The 19,622-nt window shown below is 37.0% G+C and overlaps 2 protein-coding genes and 1 pseudogene across 3 annotated transcripts; 1 reads left to right on the top strand and 2 right to left on the bottom strand.

Moving 5' to 3' along the window:
- The first annotated feature begins 5,770 nt into the window (after nt 1–5,770).
- LOC114726532 (pentatricopeptide repeat-containing protein At2g30100, chloroplastic) lies at nt 5,771–8,519 on the top strand. Its single transcript, XM_028913138.1, has 2 exons — nt 5,771–6,813; nt 7,500–8,519. Exons 1-2 carry the CDS (start codon nt 6,058–6,060, stop codon nt 8,271–8,273), a joined length of 1,530 nt encoding a protein of 509 aa, XP_028768971.1. The 5' UTR covers nt 5,771–6,057; the 3' UTR covers nt 8,274–8,519.
- A 764-nt stretch (nt 8,520–9,283) lies between these two features.
- On the bottom strand, nt 9,284–13,539 carry LOC114726546 (inactive receptor-like serine/threonine-protein kinase At2g40270). Of its 2 annotated transcripts, none has more exons than XM_028913150.1 (8): nt 13,224–13,539; nt 12,985–13,126; nt 12,795–12,866; nt 12,574–12,717; nt 11,286–11,863; nt 10,757–10,947; nt 10,540–10,672; nt 9,284–10,212 (listed from the first exon to the last, which is right to left on the bottom strand). In XM_028913150.1, the coding sequence occupies exons 1-8, from the start codon at nt 13,330–13,332 to the stop codon at nt 9,623–9,625; spliced, it is 1,959 nt and encodes a 652-aa protein (XP_028768983.1). In that variant the 5' UTR covers nt 13,333–13,539; the 3' UTR covers nt 9,284–9,622. The 2 variants fall into 2 exon arrangements, with proteins under 2 accessions (XP_028768983.1, XP_028768984.1); XM_028913151.1 differs by having other exon boundaries at nt 13,242–13,538.
- A 3,002-nt stretch (nt 13,540–16,541) lies between these two features.
- LOC114726534 (amino acid transporter AVT1I-like) lies at nt 16,542–18,953 on the bottom strand (annotated as a pseudogene).
- Between the last annotated feature and the right edge of the window lie 669 nt (nt 18,954–19,622).

Here is a 19,622-nt window from a genome sequence, read left to right as displayed (position 1 = left end):
CCCTCCAAGAATTTGTAATTATAAATACTAGCGTCTAATAATGACTCCAGAATTGAATCCTGTTCTTAATTAGTATTGTCCCCTAAATTTTTAAAAAAAGAAGAAGTTTGAATTCATAAATGGTTTTAGGGAAAACGTGTGCAGCTTCAAAAATTAATGAAGCTCGGTCGATCCGTTTGGTGTGACAGGATGGTGATGGAAATGGAGCTAATATCTTTAATTTGTACAATGTGGAATTTCACAACAAGACCGACTACTTTTTGTTAGTTTTAAAAATAGAGGTACATTTGTCAGTTTTTGTTTTGTTTTCTATTTCATTATATGTGTTATATTATGTGAGCTTAAAAAAAACTAAAGTTTCAAATTAAAAGTTCTTTTGTAGATTGAAAGAGCCAGTGAATAAATTCGATCCTAACATTTATTTGTTTCTTATGCATCTTATGAATAAAAAAGCCAACGATCTTTTGAAACGACACGACGGACAAGGGTAAAAGATGCATGAACATTGAATTTCATCCTTATATTGCAATACTCCTTCTACAATCTGGCAAGTAATTTAGTGCTTTAAATCTCAATCCTTCAGCAAAATGGGAAATAATATTTACGTTCTTTTCTGATTAAATATTCTTCAGCATTTGTGTAAGTGATTCAGTGTTTCAAATCGCTTCAAATTTTCACTTCTGGCACCAAATATTTAGGTGCTTGCCGCCTCTTCAGCATTTTGTGGCAATGCCATTAAATGGTTTAGCCTCTAATTATATTTCAACATTTGGTAATAAATAATATATAAATTTGAGCATTTAATTTGCTCCTCATCATCAATGACTCAGCATTAATATGGGCCAGAAAATTGGCTGTTTTCAATTGTATCAATCTTCCAACATTTGGTAAGTAACTGAGTCTGGAATATCTGGCCATCCCTCCAGCATCGTCAGCATATGACAAGAGGATTTTCAAATGTTGTCATCGATTCATGTACAGGGATTATTTTTTCCAGTTAATCAATAAAAGGCTAAATTACATAAAATTTTCCTGAACTTAGAGCTATGTCCAAATAACATCCATAAAATTTTAAAATTTGATATAATATAACCTCCTAAACTCTTAAATCTATATAGACAAACCCAAACCATCAATTTTATATCCATTGAACCTTACTTTTGCATGCATGTAATTTTCTCGTACCTATATAAATGCAGAAGTTCAGGGAGATTTATTATAAAATTTTAAATATAATGGAATTATTTATATATAATATAAAGTTAGGAGGAGTTTTATATGATATAATCTTTACAAAAATATGGTAAATACGTGTGAGAAAATTCCCCGATTATGTATGGTAAGATATTCTGTCTCTAAGCACGCCCCTGAGGCTTTGGGGCTTTGCATTTATTCCTACACACACACACACACGTATGTATATATATATATACGTGCGTGTGGGTGTGTGTAAAGTAAACTACGCTAGTATTAGTTTCTCTGAGCAGAAACGCCTGTCATTTCTCTAGCAGTGTGTCAGAAGACAGTCCAAATTTTTCTGTGAGTTCTACGTTTCATTTGAAGTCAAACTAGGCGAAAACTTTACTCGATCTAAATCCACGTTCTCCTTGTGATCATTTTTGCAGGAGGAGGTATTTGAGAGAAGATGGCAAGCTTGAGAAAGATCGAACCTGCATCATCCGCCGCAGTGGAGGAACCATCCACTGAATTAACTCTGGGGATAGGCTCTTCGTTTCGATCAACGACGACTGATAGTGATCATCGTGGGAAGAAAATCTCCATGAATCCTGCCAGAGAACACCGCCAGGTTGACATGATTGTGCAGGACCTGACTCTCGACGATGATCTCCCGGACAAGAAGAAATCCACTGAACGTGGCGAGGGCTCAGGCACTCATCATGGTGAAGGCCAAGCGATTCCCTTGGCCTCAAGCCCTAGACGACTTCAACAAGAAGTCATGGAGCGCAGGAGGATCAACCGGTATGTGTTTCGGACTTGTATTTTGTACTATGAAAATTTTGTTTCAGTTCAAAATGGTTGTCGAAGTGTCAAGATTGTCGCTTTCCTGCGATGATTTTGTTAGAACCCAATCTTTCAAAGATTTGGGGCTTTTTAATTACTCATTTGTCTGCAGAATCATTTCATGCAGACTTTCTGCAATGAGATCCAGAGCGAGGAAGAATGAGTATGTGGCTGAGCTGGAGAGACAAGCGAAACATTTGGAGGTGAAAATTCCATCTCGAAAACTTACCATTCTTTTGTTAATGATTTTTCATTTTTTGGGTTTTACTCGTTGAATACATTCGTTTATGTCGCGCCCTGATTAACCCCGACAAAGATTCTGACCTAAAGCTAAGAGTACTTTGAGATTCCTGAATGCAGAATAAGATAGCCATTCTTCATCCACAAGTTGTGGCTTACGAACACCACGTCGCTTATTGCTGGTTGAGCATCACGAGGTGAAATATCGAATGGCTTTGCTTGAAAAAGAGAGGCTTCTCAAAGAAGGTAGCGCGCGACATCAATATCCTTCCTACATTCTCAAGGGTCGTTTGTGTTGTACAAGCAACGGAGTTTAATTTGTCTCTGCGTGTTTGTGCGTTTCAGTTGAAGCGGAGAAAATGCAAGAAGAAATATTGAGGCTGTTAGAATTTCAAAGGCATCAACAACAAATCCGAGCTGAAGCGATGCGTAGTTGGGGTGCTGACATGACGCTAATGTGCCCAAGCCCTGCGGGTGCCTCCGAACCAGTGATGGACTCAAGTTCGTCAGTAGAAGGTTAGAAACATTATGGTTTAATTAGCTGTATTAATCATGCTGAAACTGCTATATATTGATGAAAAAACTACAGTGAAAAGCACAGGAAAGATTGGTTTCACTGTTCTTATCTCTAATGGTTTGAAAAGCCTCCCACTTGAAGGTTAGAAACAACTCATTAAACATATCATATTATACAGGACCAACTATCTTTGATGCCCCTTCTCTAAATGCTTCCTCTAAATTCTTCTTCTTCTTCTTCGTCTTGCGTCTTTTTTAAACCAAATCCTACCCGACTCTTCTTTTATCTTAGAAATGTAATCATATTGGTTCACCAAGTTTCCGGTTCTTTTGTTAACTATCTTGGGTCTTTTAAACATATCATCAAGTTCAATGCTTTGCTATATATTTCATACAGTTGTTCCGTTGTTTACAATGCTTGTTCCTTATCCGTATGATGATTCCCATTTTCTAGTTCAAAGTTATGGTGTTTGGGATCTGGATACAGTTATACTATTCACATACATCTTGGCACTGTTTTGTTAATTATGTTGTTTGGTTACAAGAAGCTAAAATTGTTGGACCATCAAACATGGAGGTTGATACAGCCAACAGTGACATAAACAAGGGCAAAGGGAAGGCGAGGGCTTAATTCTGTCGATATCAACGATGAAACGGTGGCTGAAGGATCTGGACTTGCTGTCTCCTTATACTTTTACAAGTTCATTGTGTGATGCTTTTAGCGGGTCTTATGTAAACTCACAACTAAACCTTAGTTTTCTGAAATAAGTTGTGATCAGGTTCAGTACCTACGTCACAATATACTGTGTTTGTTATATGATGATATATAAATATTATCCGTTTTACACATAATAAACTGTTATCTTCAGCCATTTGCACAAATCATTTTAGATCAGTTGATCAGATTAATTAACCCCTCAAGCATACTTGCGATATATGGAGACACAAGTAATAATACACATTCAGATACCCAATAACCTGACAGTATTTACAGAAATGCATGTTTTCATTATAATCAAAAGGAGGTCTTTACTTTCTTTAGTTCCTCATAAGTTCATTTTGTCATTTTTTCTGTCGACTTTGAATTTTTGTGTATGTATATAAAATAAACTTAGGTTGACTTTGATTATATTTGGACCGCTCAAGGTGGCGTGGTGTTAAATTTTTGAGTTGTTTCTATTTAATGCTCCTCTTACGTGCATTCATATTTAATAAATACAAATGCATGCATTTATATTTCATAATTCTACAACAGACAAGACTCATTCGATAAATATTGAAGTCGCATACTTCATTATCCAACAATTAAAAGTAAATGCACATTATAGTCGGTGCCCCCCCCCAAAAAAATTCATCCATACTATTATTTCCAGTATTTAATATAGGAACTTGTTTGATTTTTAATTTGACAATAAATATAATATTTCAATCTATTCTGTCTCTCATATTCATCTATTTTTTTAAGTAGTTCTTATAATAGTTGCACATATTAAAAATTTCATCAAATGATAGTTCTAATTAATACACATGATTAATAAACGTATTCTAGAAAAGACGACACATATTTAATATAAATAACTAATTTAACAAATTTTTTTAAACTAATCAAATTAGTTAACTAACTTTTATATTAAATACCGGAGATATATAATACTTTCTTCAACGCATACAAAAACCCCAATAGGAAACCACTTTCTCAATAATCTTTTATTGTGCAAGCGACTTGATGATTTTAAACAAATTGTCCGCGTCACGAGTGGCTGTCTAATCATCTAATCATGGTATCTTATTCCCCACTTCGACCTGCAACATGTTTTCTTAGCAATTAATTATTGTATTGTAAATTTTATCCTCAACAATGTCTTCTTTTTAATTTCTATTTGTGTCGAAATAACGAGGAAATAGTTGCATAAGAATAGTATCTAGAAAGGAATCTAAATGTCAGCCAAAAAATGCGCTCACGAAATCGAAGGTGCTCATTGCTGAATAGCCTATGATATTTTCATCATATATCATTATCAATGCCCATATAAATTATGAAATCCATAATAAAGCTCACTGCTAAGTAGCTTGTTTTAATCACTTCGAAATTCGAATGTTATGCGATCATAGAAATATGTCTCGTTATGAGGGTTGTTAAAAAGGCTGGGCGTGGCTGTGTCTAACTCTTATTGGCCCAGCCATCATGGGCTTGACCATGAGCTCATAATAAGCCTCAGATATTCTAAGTTGTGTTTTTCATGTATTAAAAAAAAATTTGTGTTTTTCTTTATTTTGTTTGAAATAGTGTCTTGAATAGAATTATCTTTAATACGAAGATACTTATGTTAAAAATAATTATTTACAGATTTTGTATAATATATGTATTATTATATTGAAAAAATTCGATTAAAAAAGGCTATGCGTGCAGGCTTCCAGACTTGAACTCAATCAATTGCCCCTTTCATGCAAATAGCTCATCACGATCTGTTATCCAAAACAATACTCTCCCGTTCTAAATATAAAACTCTTATACCAGTATATCTAAAGATTTTAAGGGTTTTATATTTAAGATCGGAGGAGTATTTTATTTTATTTTATCTATAAAAAGCTTATCCATAATTTAACCCCATTAACGTAATTTTTTTTAGTTGAATATTACTCAAATTCTTTTTGCCGAAAAAAAAAATCCTCAAATTCTGTAGTCAAGCAACATTTTGCGTATCAGCAACAACTGAGCAAGAGGCGATATCCAAACTTAAGGATTTGGGCCATGGAATTGATGGTCTAACATCTTCGGCCCAATCTAATCCATTTCCGTAACGATTATCGTACTGGCGAGTCGCTGCTCATGGTAACAGTGGGTACTGTGTAGCCTCGGTTGGTACACGTATCCTCACGCTAAATGCTCCGTTCGGTCGTTAGCCTCAAGCGTTGTGACTTGTGAGTTTTTATTTTATTTTATTTAAATATGGTGGGAAAACAAACCGAATGTTACCCAGACCCAGTTTCAGTGTTCTTTTCTTTCTCTGCATTCTTCCTTCAGCGAAATTCAACTTTTTATTTCATCTGCCGGTTTAATCCTCTCTGATTTTCTCCAACCTTTGCACTGAAACAGCATCTTGGTGGATGCTGACAACTTGTGGCAAAATTGGGTGTTTTTGTTCGGCGACCATCTATTTTGAGACACAGGTTGACGAATGTGTTGGATGAGTTGAATTTATAGAAACTTGATAGAAGAGCAGTTTTATTTGCTCCTGAACCGAATTTATAGAAGGGAAGAGAAACGCGTGTGATTAAATGGCCTCTGCACATGGGTTAGCTCCATTGGCCGACTTGCGTTTGATGTTTTCTTCCTTGAGTTCACTACAGCGACATCGTTTTTGCTCTTCTGCTTCTTGTTGTACACTTCCCATCAAATTTTGTCATGGGGCTTCAATTAGTGTCTTTAACAAATACCAACATTCTGTGTTATTGGTTTCAAAACCCAATTCAAGTCGAGGGTTTAGGCTATATAAATCGGTGGAGTTGGACCATTTCTTGACTAGCGATGACGAAGACGAAATGGGTGAGGGTTTCTTCGAAGCAATAGAGGAGCTTGAGCGAATGGCGAGAGAACCCTCTGACATTATGGAAGAAATGAACGATCGTCTCTCCGCGAGGGAATTGCAGCTCGTACTGGTTTACTTCTCTCAAGAGGGAAGAGACTCCTGGTGTGCGTTGGAGGTGTTTGATTGGCTGCGAAAGGAAAATCGGGTGGATAAGGAGACGATGGAGCTTATGGTGGCGATCATGTGTGGTTGGGTGAAGAAGTTGATTCAAGAACAGCATCGTGTTGGTGACGTCGTCGACCTCCTTGTGGATATGGAATGTGTTGGTTTGAGGCCTGGTTTCAGCATGATTGAGAAGGTAATTTCTTTGTATTGGGAAATGGGTGAGAAGGAACGAGCAGTCTTGTTTGTGGAAGAGGTTTTGAGGCGAAGACTTTCTTATGCTGAGGAGGGCCCGGAGGGGCATAAAGGAGGGCCGACAGGGTATCTTGCTTGGAAGATGATGGTAAACATTTGCTAACCTTGCTTGCTAACTTGAATTCCCATATACATAAAGAAATTTAACGAGAGCTTATTTGAATCTGATGTTTGAGAACCTCGTAGTGGAATCACTTGGTATATAGGTTGTTTATCGCTCCCCCCTTTGCCTTAGATATGATGTTAATCGGAACTGTGAAATTCACCTTATTTGAATTGCATATTTAAGACTACTGGATATCTAAGATCTCTCTGTTTTGAGTGTAACTTATAACGTTATTGCTGGTCAGCTTGATCAATCTTTATCCTTGGCTTTTCTTTTTTCTCTTTTAGGGAGCCTTTGATCTATGTTCAGTTGTGCTTCTTAGAACTGCAGAAGTCAATATTCGTTCCTAGTATTTACCATATCATTGGATTTCTCAAATTTGTACTTTTGTGGTAAGAGTTGTGCGTGGCTAGCTGTTAATAGAGGTATTATCAGCATGGATCAAGTCAAGTATGGAGTTTATGCTTGTTTTTTTGTTAAGGAGGGGTGGGAACATCTGTGTCGGGGAATATCCTTTCTTATTTTTTATTGTACCTAGATCATTTGGCTGGGAAACACTAACTGGGGACCAATTTTTCACTCTAAATGTCATTTCTTAATCACTTCTTAGTTACCTGTTGCTTATCCTCTGTCAGAAGGGTCTGTGACTAGTTGGATCTTTTTGTCAGGTTGAGGGTGACTACAGAGGAGCAATCAGATTAGTGATTAATTTTAGAGAATCTGGGCTGAAGCCAGAGGCCTATAGTTATCTTATTGCAATGACTGCTGTGGTTAAGGAACTGAACGAATTCGCTAAAGCTCTTCGCAAGCTGAAGGGTTTTGTGAGGGCTGGGTCAATAGCTGAGCTAGATCTTGAAGATGTAGAGCTCATAGAGAAGTATCAATCAGATCTTCTAGCTGATGGGGTGTGCTTGTCCAATTGGGTCATGCAAGATGGGAGCCCATTACTTTATGGTGTGGTTCATGAGAGGCTCCTTGCTATGTATATCTGTGCTGGCCGTGGAATAGAGGCTGAGAGGCAGCTGTGGGAAATGAAGCTTGTGGGTAAGGAGCCTGATGGGGATCTCTATGACATTGTTCTTGCCATTTGTGCTTCACAAAAGGAAGCCAGAGCCACGGCAAGGCTGCTGACCCGATTAGAGGTTTCAAGCTCGCTACAGAAGAAGAAGAGCCTGTCATGGCTGTTAAGAGGCTATATCAAAGGAGGGCATTTTAAGGAGGCAGCGGAGACAGTCATGAAAATGCTCGAGTTAGGATTGTATCCAGAGTATTTGGACAGGGCAGCTGTGCTTCAAGGATTGAGGAAGAGAATCCAACAATTTGGAATTGTAGATACTTACCTCAAGCTTTGTAAGTCGCTCTCTGATGCAGATTTGATAGGACCTTGTCTTGTATATTTGTATATAAGGAAATATAAGCTTTGGGTTGTGAAAATGCTTTGAGAAGATGAGCTGATATCATCCCAATTTTCCGGTCATTTTCTTTCAGCTTAATTGTATACTATTACTGCAAGCACTGATTTCATCTGTGCTTGCTTCTGTGTTTATTTTGTATAGTTCCCGGTTCAAGTCTTGTATAATCTGCGAAACGGACTAGCTCTTGTGACAGGGTAATGGTGTGGTGTATACATATAGTCTCCTACTCAGGAGTGAGGCCTTCATGCAATGATATATCCTTTGGTAATACTATTCCCTCAAGTCAATACTATTCCGTTATGCTATTGAAGCAAGAACAAACCCGACAAGCAATATGGATTGATGAAGGGCATTAAACCACGTGTTTTTTCGCATGATCAAATAGAAAAATGATTTTTGTTTAGCCAAATGGACTGACATTGTCTCACCATTTACATTTCCTCAGGCGCAGTGCCAGGGTTCGAGAAGAATTGATGTATCCAGTGTGCTAAAATATGCATTTTGTTTTTCCTCGGAACGAAGACAATTTACAGCTCATCCTTTTACGTAGGATGAGGTAAGGGAAGAACATATAACCGTGAGATTCCATTAAATACAAGGACAAGGCCTTTTAGCTGTTATTTGGTGTTATTCTCTGGGGTTCTGTAGGGCCATATCCTTTATTATTAGCTGCTAATCATGACCGGTTAGGTGAGTCTTCTGCGTTGTCGGTCCAAGATGCTGCAAAAGATGTAAATAAAGAAAACCTAATAAATTATCAGACATGTGAGAAATGAGGCCAATGTTCAAAAAGATATTTATCAAATATCTGATGAAGGAGCGAATAGGAATAGGAATAGGAAGGGTATGTACGAAACGAGTTTCCCTCACCTGAGGCGACAAGTTCCTTTCTAGGGAAAAGAAAAAAAAAATCGTAGATTAAGCATTTTTTTGACCGGCATCATAGATTAAGCATTAAAAGTTTAGAATCCAAAGCATTATATTTAAACGCGTTATTATGGTCTATGGATTTATACAAGTCCAAAGGAGATTATATATTAGATCCAAAGAAACAATCAATCAATCTCCATGTAAAATATAAAATCTATGACAAGTTGTACAGTTTACAATTTGTTATCAATACGACTCATTTCACAAATTTCATGCGATGCCCATGACCCCATCTAGTTGGATACAGACATAATATAATTAGGTCATTTTTTTGGGGTCAAATTCCCTTAAAATATTAAAGAGCACTCCCTATTCCTAAGTGCTACTACTGTTAGCTTTAATAGAAGAATCAATTTCATGTACATACAAATGAAAAGAAGAAATAGAAAATGACTTGAAACACCATTAACATCCCAGTCTTTTCTTCTTGTTCATGGATTAAATTCTCAGGCAGAATCCGTGGACATAATTTCGAGTTCTGCCCACCAAAGAGGGGAAGATTTTGGAGTTGCTCCATCAGGTCCCATGCCAGTTATTTCCTTCAACTTAGCTGCAACCTCTCTCATAGTAGGCCTTTTCTCTGGTTCTGAATGCAAGCACTCTTTTATCAATTCCCACCATTTCTCAACCTCTTCTGCTTGCACAGAGTTCAGAGTTGGATCCACCAAATCTCTCAGGGATTGCCCCATTGTTAAGTACTGTGACAGAAAGCCAATCTCCACAGGATAGGGAGTTCGCCCTGTGATCAACTCAAACAGTATAACGCCAAAGCTATAAACATTTTCCTTGGGGTATGTTGACGGTGTTTCCGATGGCTCTGTGGCTGCAGAACTTTTCTTTGTAGCAGCAGCCATGTCATTCCAGAAACAAAGGTCTGATACTTGAGCAGCATTGTCTTCAGTGAGATATATAGATGAAGACTGAAGGTTTCTGAGGGAAATGGGTGGTTCCAGCTGATGCATATGTTCTAGGCAATAAGCTATTCCCATAGCAATCCTCATTCTCATTCCCCAGTCTAGCTGCTCTGCTTCTCTTACTGCACGTCATACAAGATATCATAACATTTAAAGATCTTACTTTGACATGACACCGAAAAAATTGGTGAAGGATGAAATTAATTATCTGCAATAAAGGTTATCAAAACTGTCACCCACTCATCCTTGCTCTTAGATACACTCAAAATTATTATCCTAGGTCACTTGGTATTTTGGATGGCGTGAGATGTCTGGAATAAAATTGCTGGATAGGCCCACCATCTAAAGACTTCAAATGATGTTGTACTAAATTCCTCCAAAATGAGTAGACACAGAAACTAGTAAATATTTAAAGTACAATTGAAGTGATGACTTGGAATGGCACTCACTATGTAGATGTTCAAAGAGAGTTCCATTTGGAGCATACTCAAAGACCATCATTCTTGTGAATGGTTTCTTCTCTTCACAGTACCCGATAAGATTCACAAAGTTCTTGTGGTTCACACGGGATAAGGTCTCTATCTGGAACCAGGGGTACAAGGTTAAAAAAATATGGAATTAAATGATAAAGTCAGTTTCATTTACTGTGTCCAAGGCCCCCGTTACCTTTCTTCTAAATTGAGCTTCCATAGTTTTAGGCCAGTATTTAGATGAGGTCACTGCAGTAGATACTACAGCAATCTCAACACCACTGGAAAGAGTCCCTTTGTAAACAGTGCCCTCTGGAATAGAACCGATGATGTTGCTGAAATCTTCACAAGCTGCTTGAACCTCTGCTCGTCTGAGATTTGGCACACCTGAATCACTCATTCTCAGTACAAGTATTTGGGGAAAAGGAAGGGAGTGATGAAGATCCGTGAAATTAACTTATTATGGTTTTTTTTTTTTTAATGTGTAATACTATGAGATTGAATGACCGATGACTGACTGAAGTTATTGATGAAGAGAATAAAGCAATACTGACAAAAGCCCGTAGAAGAGCTCCTCACCAACCAAATTCAAATTTTCATTGGGAGCATTTTAGGTAAAATTCTAAATGCGCTGAACGAATACAGTTGAGTGCACCCTTAAGATTGTCCAAAGACACCTCTAAGCGTGACACTAAAACACAAAACGATAAGAGAGTAGATATTACCTGTGATGAAAGCCTTCTGCAGCTGCCCACTTAACCCTGTGGACCAAGGTTTCACAGTTACGACCCTGCTAGTTCGGAAGCAAGTAAAAACAATCGCTGACACGACAACCAGCAAGGATACGCCCCCAGCTGTTGACCAAATGATCAGAGATTTCTGGGGCTTGAAACTTTTTGTGCTCCCTTGGTTCCAAAATGAAGCAGGGGAAGGCTCTGAAATCCAATTGGACTGTGAAGGAGAGGATACAACAGTAGGTGGATTTGCTGGTAGTGATATTCCTGGGGTTGGTGTCACCATTGGTGAAATTGAAGGAGTGAGAAAAATAGAGGACGGAGAAGGTGAAGGGGAAACTTCAGGGGACCTTAAAGGTGGGAGAATATATGGTGATGGGGTTAATGCAGATGGTGGATTTGAGGGTGATTCTGATGGCGAGAAAGGCTCATAATCTGGTGGTAATGAAGAGGGGAAAGGTGAGGATGATGGTGAAATCGACTCTTTGTTATCATCTCTTAGTCTCCTTGCTTTTGATCTATGAAGAAGTTTCCTCTTGTAATGCAAATCCCCATGGTGGTCTATGGGCCTGAGACAATTTCACACAGCAAGCAAATATCAGTCAACATGATCTGACCGAGCTCATAATTCGTTGGTTTTGTTTGTATTTGCCATATCATTGAAAATGATCATAAATTTCTTTCATTTTAAATCAAATGGCAACAAAATGAATATGATCCATGAGACATTTAGTATTATATACCTTGAATCTGATATTACATACTATTTTAGGTGCTATCTAATCATTTACTTCCATAAACCCCCAATTTCGTACCAGATATGGCGCTATAAATATCGTGGGATAGAATGCCCTAATGTGTATGAAACCCTGTATCATGGGACACCAACTGAATAGCAAACTAATCCTAGCAGAACATATAAGCTGACTGACTGAAGAAAAACTATCCGTCTTCTTTGTTACACCGTCAGAGAGCTTGAGGTAGAGATTGTAATAAATCTGATTATGCACATCTGGGCAACATAAGCTTCAGTTGATTTTGACAATATGATTATTCGCACATCAAAAACTAGATATACATGTGGCTTTAGAGGTGGAACCAGTTATCTAATCTTTATCCTCATGATATTCAGAATCCATACTGAGCTGATACGCTTTTGGGGCTGTGTTGGTAAGGTACTTATTATTGTTCAGCATACTGCAGTATACGCATATATTGGAAAAAATCAAAGGAGAAAAACTTAGAAAGGAAAATAAAAACAAAATATTTGTCAACTTACAGGGTAGTGAGGGATGGATTGCTGCCCGGGTCAGATGGAAACGATCCTTTAAAGTTGTTATGTGCCAAGTCAAGGACTTCCAGCTCCTCCAGTTGTGATATCTCTTTAGGAATCTCTCCAAAAAGAGAATTGTTGCGCAAAATGCTGCCAGATAGAGAAAGTGGTTGAACAATTTTCATATACTGCTTATAATCAACAACGGCACATACATATTGTCTTACATAGATTTTATGTGAGTCAGCTTCCCAATTTCAGGGGCTAGTGTTCCTTCAAGACAAAGGTCCTTCAAATTCCTGCAAGTTGAACAACTCTTTGATTCAGGCGTATCCTGAACATGAAACTGCTATTTTTTGTACCATCTTAACCAGAGATTCTGCATGGAAAGAAGAGGAAGAAGGAAGCTTGACTCACAAGGAAACAACTTTGCCGTGAACGGAGCATTCTACTCCAAACCATGAACAGGGATCGGTATGTACGCCTTCGCCATTCCAATTGGACAAAGCTCCAAATGGGTCTCTTACCACTCTGTTCTTCAACTTTAACAGAGCCAAACCTGCATTAGAATATCAATTGAAACACATTAATCAAACCAAATCATAGTGAAGCCTTCCACTGGAATTACAAAGCTCGCAAATACAAGAAGTGAAAACCATCATCATGCATCATGCCTTCATTGTTGAGAGGTGAAGAAGAAACGCTAAAACTCGAAGCAAACAAACTTAGCATCACCATCAACACCACCAACCCTTTTTCTTCCATCGAGTCACCACAGACAGAATGTGTGAGCGAGTTAGTGTGTTCGAAATCTACAAACTCCGACGTTTCTGACTATAGTCAGTGCCACTCATATTCTTAGCACTCTGTTTATATAACTTCCTCGTCCTTATATACCAAACTGGCCTTCTTCATAACTAGATTGAGTATATAACGTTGCTATATATGCACTTTAACCCTTTTAAGGGCAGTTGTTGTATTATTCAGTATATTTAGGCGTACGTAGATTAAGTAACATGAATAAATTCATAGCATTTCAATATATTCTAATTAAGATATATGAGATAGAATAGTTCTCTCTTATTCCATCAAAAAAGAATAATTGTCTTATAGAAGCGTATTGTTGGTGTTGTTTCATCATGATGACGTATAAATACATCACTTGCACATATAGATGCCAATCCCATAATCTTAAATCAGAATATACGAAGATTGTTAGTTATTTCTTGCTTTTCTTTTCCGTTGCCCTTCATAGATGTGTAAACTTGACTTCTACGTCAATTCTCTCAGCAGATAGGAGATATCTGAAGAGGGCCACAGAATAATATTATATATAAAAGTTCTATATATGGACCTAATTGAACCTTAAATATTATGTGCGCATATATAATTGCCCTTTTCTTAGTACTATATTGCCTGCATCGCTACATTATATTCAAATTGTGAACCCCTGTTGGTGGAGTAGATTTGACTTCATACTGGAATAGTGGAATGTGAATGAGTACTACAATGGCATGGGGACCAAATTTGGAAAAATCTTGAAGATGTTCTCGATGGCACAATGATGGAAGCATATGGGGACAAAAATTAATAATGGAGTGAAAGACAAGTACTAATAAACAATAGTTCATAGTTGAGTTGGGTGCAGCAGTTTCATATGTTCAAATGAGAAAGATGAGGGACAAGGAGAGCCAATCTTCTTTGAATATGACCCCATAGAAAATATAAGGTAGATGTAAATTAATTAAATTAATTAACCTTTCTTTTTTTTTAATATTATATATATGATCCCATATAAACTACAATGACATCATAATGGCATAGAAATGGATGCTGTACTTAAAGAAAGCTGCTCCTGAATATGTTTCTTATATATATGGGAAGTGATGGAAATTATCGAAGTCCCCTGCATATTCAGTTAAAGTCTTCAGGTGCCAAAATTTTAATTTGGTCCTTCAATATATATATATATATATATATATATATATATAGACACACACACACACACTATCTCACATATTAAGTAATGAGTTGGCTTTATTTAAAATTAATATATATGTATGATATATTAGGTATTGTTAACTTAGTTGGAGATTTATGCCGATGACCTAATTAATGTGGACCTACCATTAATGAATTGATCAGCAAATAGACAAGTTAACCTCCCGGTGTTTAGCAGAAAACTACGTACGACCCATACCAACTTGGTGAATGTGACACTGATTTATCCCCCACAACCCCACATAATTAATGATCTCCGTGTCTTTAAATGGCTGATCTAATTGCTTTTTTTGAACTTTAATTATTATAAAAGAAATCATGAGAGTCCAATACCATTTCAAAGCCAAAACTGCATCCTGATGAAATCTTTAAGCCACGAGATGCTCAGAAGCAAAGAATTGGTCGCTCAAAAATGGGTCAACCTTTCACTAGAGTGCCAAGGAATCTCAGCTTTATACCGCGTTGGCAATTGGAATGATCATTGAAGCTTATCTGGTGTCAAAGTGTACCAGTGTTTAACAGGGGCAAATGTGGAAAAAAAACTAATTGTATGTTGTTACAAATTTAATTAGTTTAACTATCTTAATATGTGTGAAATAGATTGCGGTTTTTATATTTGAGATCAAATTTTAATGATTTTTACCTTCAGATCGAAACTGAACTCTTTTTTTTTTTTTGGCCAACACGAAACTCGACTCTATTCTTGTGCTTTTATCAGCAGAAATTTTACGTTATATGTTAAATATCAAACTAAAAATAAAAAGTGTCATGCTCCTTATTAAAACAACTAGCAGGTAACTCAAATTAAATATTAAACATGCGTGCTAGTTGCATCAAATGTACCTGCGGTAAATTAATCTCCCTCCGTGGGGCTTGGGCAGAATTTTTGTTTAGATTATGCCATTTAATATCCGCATGTAATTTGTTTCGTTGTACTCAAAATTACAACATGAGTCATTTATATTTAAATGTTTATAATCATTTTAAGGTTCGAAGCAAATATCCCAGGAGGGAGGAAAAAAACATAACATCCAGGCTGCAGATATATATAATATGCGATCTGAGTTTTCTTCAGAATTTTTGTATTTTCGGAATTGTTTGGCAACGAAAGATAAACAAAAAGCAAAATAACAAGTCGGAAAAGTTGGGCAAGCAGAGCAAGCCATAAATGAAAAAGGATCTACGTTTAATTCATCTCACAACCCTCCCATCAAAATCCAAGCAGACACTTAGATCCTATTTGGTACAAAATATTAAAAATGAGGGATAATGATTAAGATTGTAATTGAAAAAAAAGCTATTAAAAAAATCGTCACCATGAGTAATTGCTTATTCCCCAATCTCACATATATAAGTTTCTTTAATCCAATGTTATAGGTAATTTCTCGTGCTAAATATAATTTTCTCAATATCAATCCCAATTCCAATCCCTATCTCTCCTTTCTAATGGTTTGTACCAAACGGTACCTTACGTTATTGCATCAGAATATAATGCCCAAAATATTTATACAGAAACACGATGGCTTTCTGCACGAATAATAAAAGGCACAGATAAAAATATTAATATAAAACATTTTGCGTCTATGCCAACAAGATATTGTACATAGTATTACTCTAGTCTTTAATATAAGATCTTGTTTAAGTTTTATTTTAGCCTTAAATATAGAACCCTAATCCATTTTATCTTTCATATTTATACTTTTTTTTTCTAAAGTAATCCTTCTAATAATAATAGTTCTGACTAATACACTTGATTAGTAAAGATATTTTAGAAAAGATAATATTGATTTATGATAAATAACTAATTTAATTTATTTTAATTAGTTTTTATATCTAAGACAGGAGCTAGCATATTATTACAACTAAGTTAAACTTGTCCGCCTGTCGGGTCTTATTATGTCATACGGCTCTTAATAAGCATTTAACTTAATCGTACAAAAAATTTGTAGTACTAGCTATTTGCCGACATAAATCTACAAATGGCCAATTATGTCCAGAAGAGACGTGTAAGTACCAACAACAGTAATCGCAACCCCCATCGTTATTATCGAATAACTGATAATCACATCAGAACCAAATCTGCTGTAATTTCCAGAAATAATCTTCAGGCAGCACGCTGATGGAACAAGTATTGAAGACGAGACGCAAAGTAATGAACCCGCAAGTGGCCACGAGGTATCCGTACAGAGGAATAGAAACTGCTACGATGAGATTACTGATAAGCATGGAGGTCCTCACCCCCAGATGGGTCAGTCTTCTGTTGTAATAAGAAGGGACCATACTTTTTGCTGCGTTTATTAATGGGGTAAGCATTAAGGCGTGTTTGGCTATGGGATTGATCAAGGTGGTGTATGTTGCTAGTGTTGAGCTGAGTTTGCCTGCGGGAAGGTCTAGGGTTATCTGGGATATTGGACGTCTTCTCCAAACGTTAGGTATCCCAATGCTGCTGTGGCTGCGTAACCAAGAGTGCATAATGAAAAGCATGCAAGCCAAACCTGACAACTCATTAATTAGATTGATGAATTCAGAAAAGAATTCGATCCATTGATGAATACCATGCATTTATGTTGAGTCACGAAAAGGATATTGCCTAACTTGCTTTCTGAAAAAAAGACCAAGTTTTTCAGGCTCATTTGGCCAAATGTTAGGCCTGTGCTTGCTTAGACAAAATCATCAAGACATCAAATCCATGAATAATCCCATTATTCATAAGAAATGAATATCACAACATTTTCAGGCTGTGAAACCTTTTGAACTTGATATTTTTCCACACATTTTATTGAATTTTTGCATTTTTTTTCTTTTAATATTTTTCCTCGTTTTCCAAATAGTAGCAAGATATCTATAACTTAAAAAGAAATATTAGAGTTATTATTTATTACTCTTCTGGTTGTTAATATAAAACCTTTGCAGTGTAATTTGCATATAAAACGGGTCTTATATTAAGAACCAGAGAAGTAGTACGGGCCATGTATAGAAAAAGGATCAACACATTCACTTTCAATATTTTTACCGACAGCACAGCCAACTTGTCAGTATCAGAGGGCCAATTAAGTCCTAGTTCTCATAGAGTTACCATCAGGTAAGTCCGACAATTATATTGATGCAAGCTGGATAAGCTTATGAGTCCAAAGGCCTTCATCTATCTTAGCTGTTTTAGGCGAGAGTAAGCCGATATCTATCTCTATAAAATAAAACATTGGCAAAATTTTCTATGAATGAGCTTTCTTTTGGCCTGATTCCTTTAAATGCACTGATCACTATTAATTCTTCAGGCAGAAAAACTTTACCCTGTCATGTTCTTAGTTGCCATCAGCTATGGGCACAACGAATGGAATGGGTGGACATGAGGATATGCTTACACTGGAAAAATGGCTTCTGTTTCTCATGGAAGTATAAAGAGTGGGCAACACCGGATGAACACCGTAACATAAGGCATAAAGACCCACAGCATTAGGAATTCCACTCCACCTTAACACAGTTCCTTTGCCTTGAAACCCACTTCCATCAATGGTAGCATTCCAAAAGAGAGACAAGATGAAGACTGCAGAAGCCAAGGCCCCAGTAGCAGACACATAAGAGGGCACGCTCAAGTCTTGCAACCACACAGTAGGCAGAACAATAATTGCAGCCAAAATGGGACAAAGCGGGGCCCCTCCAATTGCGAACCCTCCAATATCAATTTGAACTTTTGGTATAAGCTTGTATATATGGTCACCTTCTAGAATTCGGTAGCCTGTGACGACTAGGTAGAGCTCAGAGTTCATGGCTATGGACTCCATAAGCCTTCCTTTCTGTCCGAATGCGCGTTGGCCTATGTCAGAGAAGGTCCTAATGTTAGGGTCCATGTCCATGCATCTTTGGACCGGCATGCCTGTGCAGGAACAAGCTATGGAGATGACCAAAACCAGCAATAAGCTCAACCATCCTCCCGATGCCAATGCGTAGGGTATGGACACCATGCCAATTCCTTAAAACACAGCAACATGAAAGTTTTGGACTATGCAGTTTCTAGATACAGATTTTCAGCTCAATACGCCACTATTAATCGGAACAAGGTATTATATCCCCAATGTGCAAACCATTTGCTCAAGAATGAGCGTTTGTAAAAAGAAAATTGCATGAGAAAGGAAAAGATGGTGATAAAAATGAATAGTAAAATAAAGAAAAATTCAAGACAGATGGGGTGGAGTTATGTAGTAGATAATAAGAAAACCTGAGATGGCATTAATGTCACGGAAGCAAGTCATGAAGAAGGAGGAGTTGCCCGGAGGAACGGCGTCGTGCTGTGGATCAGCTTTTGAGCCATTAAGCAGAGGCTGAGACTCTTCATCGAAGGGAAGGGATATAAGGAGCAAGCCATTACTACTTCCTTGAGCTGCCATATGTATATGGAACAACACAGCCCAAGAAATTAATTAAGTAACAACGTACGAGGTGTAATGTGTTATGAGTGAATAGGTTTCTAGCTCTATATATAACATGACAAGGGATCGCGGAAATGTTTTTTCCCCCTATTTTTCAAATTATTTTATTATGGTTATTTTATACGAACTACAATCTCCCTCTAATCCTTAATATAATAATTGGTTAGGATTAATTTTAATCCGAGATATAATACCATAATTTACTTTGTCTCTCATCTTTTTTTAAAATATTCCTATTAATTGCAAGAAGTTTTCATCAAAAAATAATTCTAATTATCTAAATACAAATGATTAAAGATGACCGTTTTAAAGAAACCAGTACACATTTGTGACAAATAATTAATTTAACTAGTTTTTTTAACATTCTCAAATTAATTATCTAACTTGTATTAAGGATTAGTAATAGTAATAGTGTGTATATTGACCAAAATTTTTTTTTATGTTTATGAAAGAAAAGAATTGGGTTGCAGCACCCGCGAGCAACAATCACGTGGGAATTGTGCGTTGAGAACAAGACAAAGAGGCTGCTGAGACATGGGAGAGCGATGCGAGGGCTTAAATTCTCTCCGCCTCAATCTAAAGCAAAGGTTCTAATTAATGCACACCAACAAAACCTCTCTCCTCTTC

Source organism: Neltuma alba, unplaced genomic scaffold (assembly GCF_004799145.2).
Source record: "Neltuma alba isolate B1F8T4 unplaced genomic scaffold, ASM479914v2 tig00012381_pilon, whole genome shotgun sequence".
Taxonomy (NCBI): Eukaryota; Viridiplantae; Streptophyta; class Magnoliopsida; order Fabales; family Fabaceae; genus Neltuma; species Neltuma alba.
This window is presented reverse-complemented; position numbering and strand designations above follow the sequence as displayed.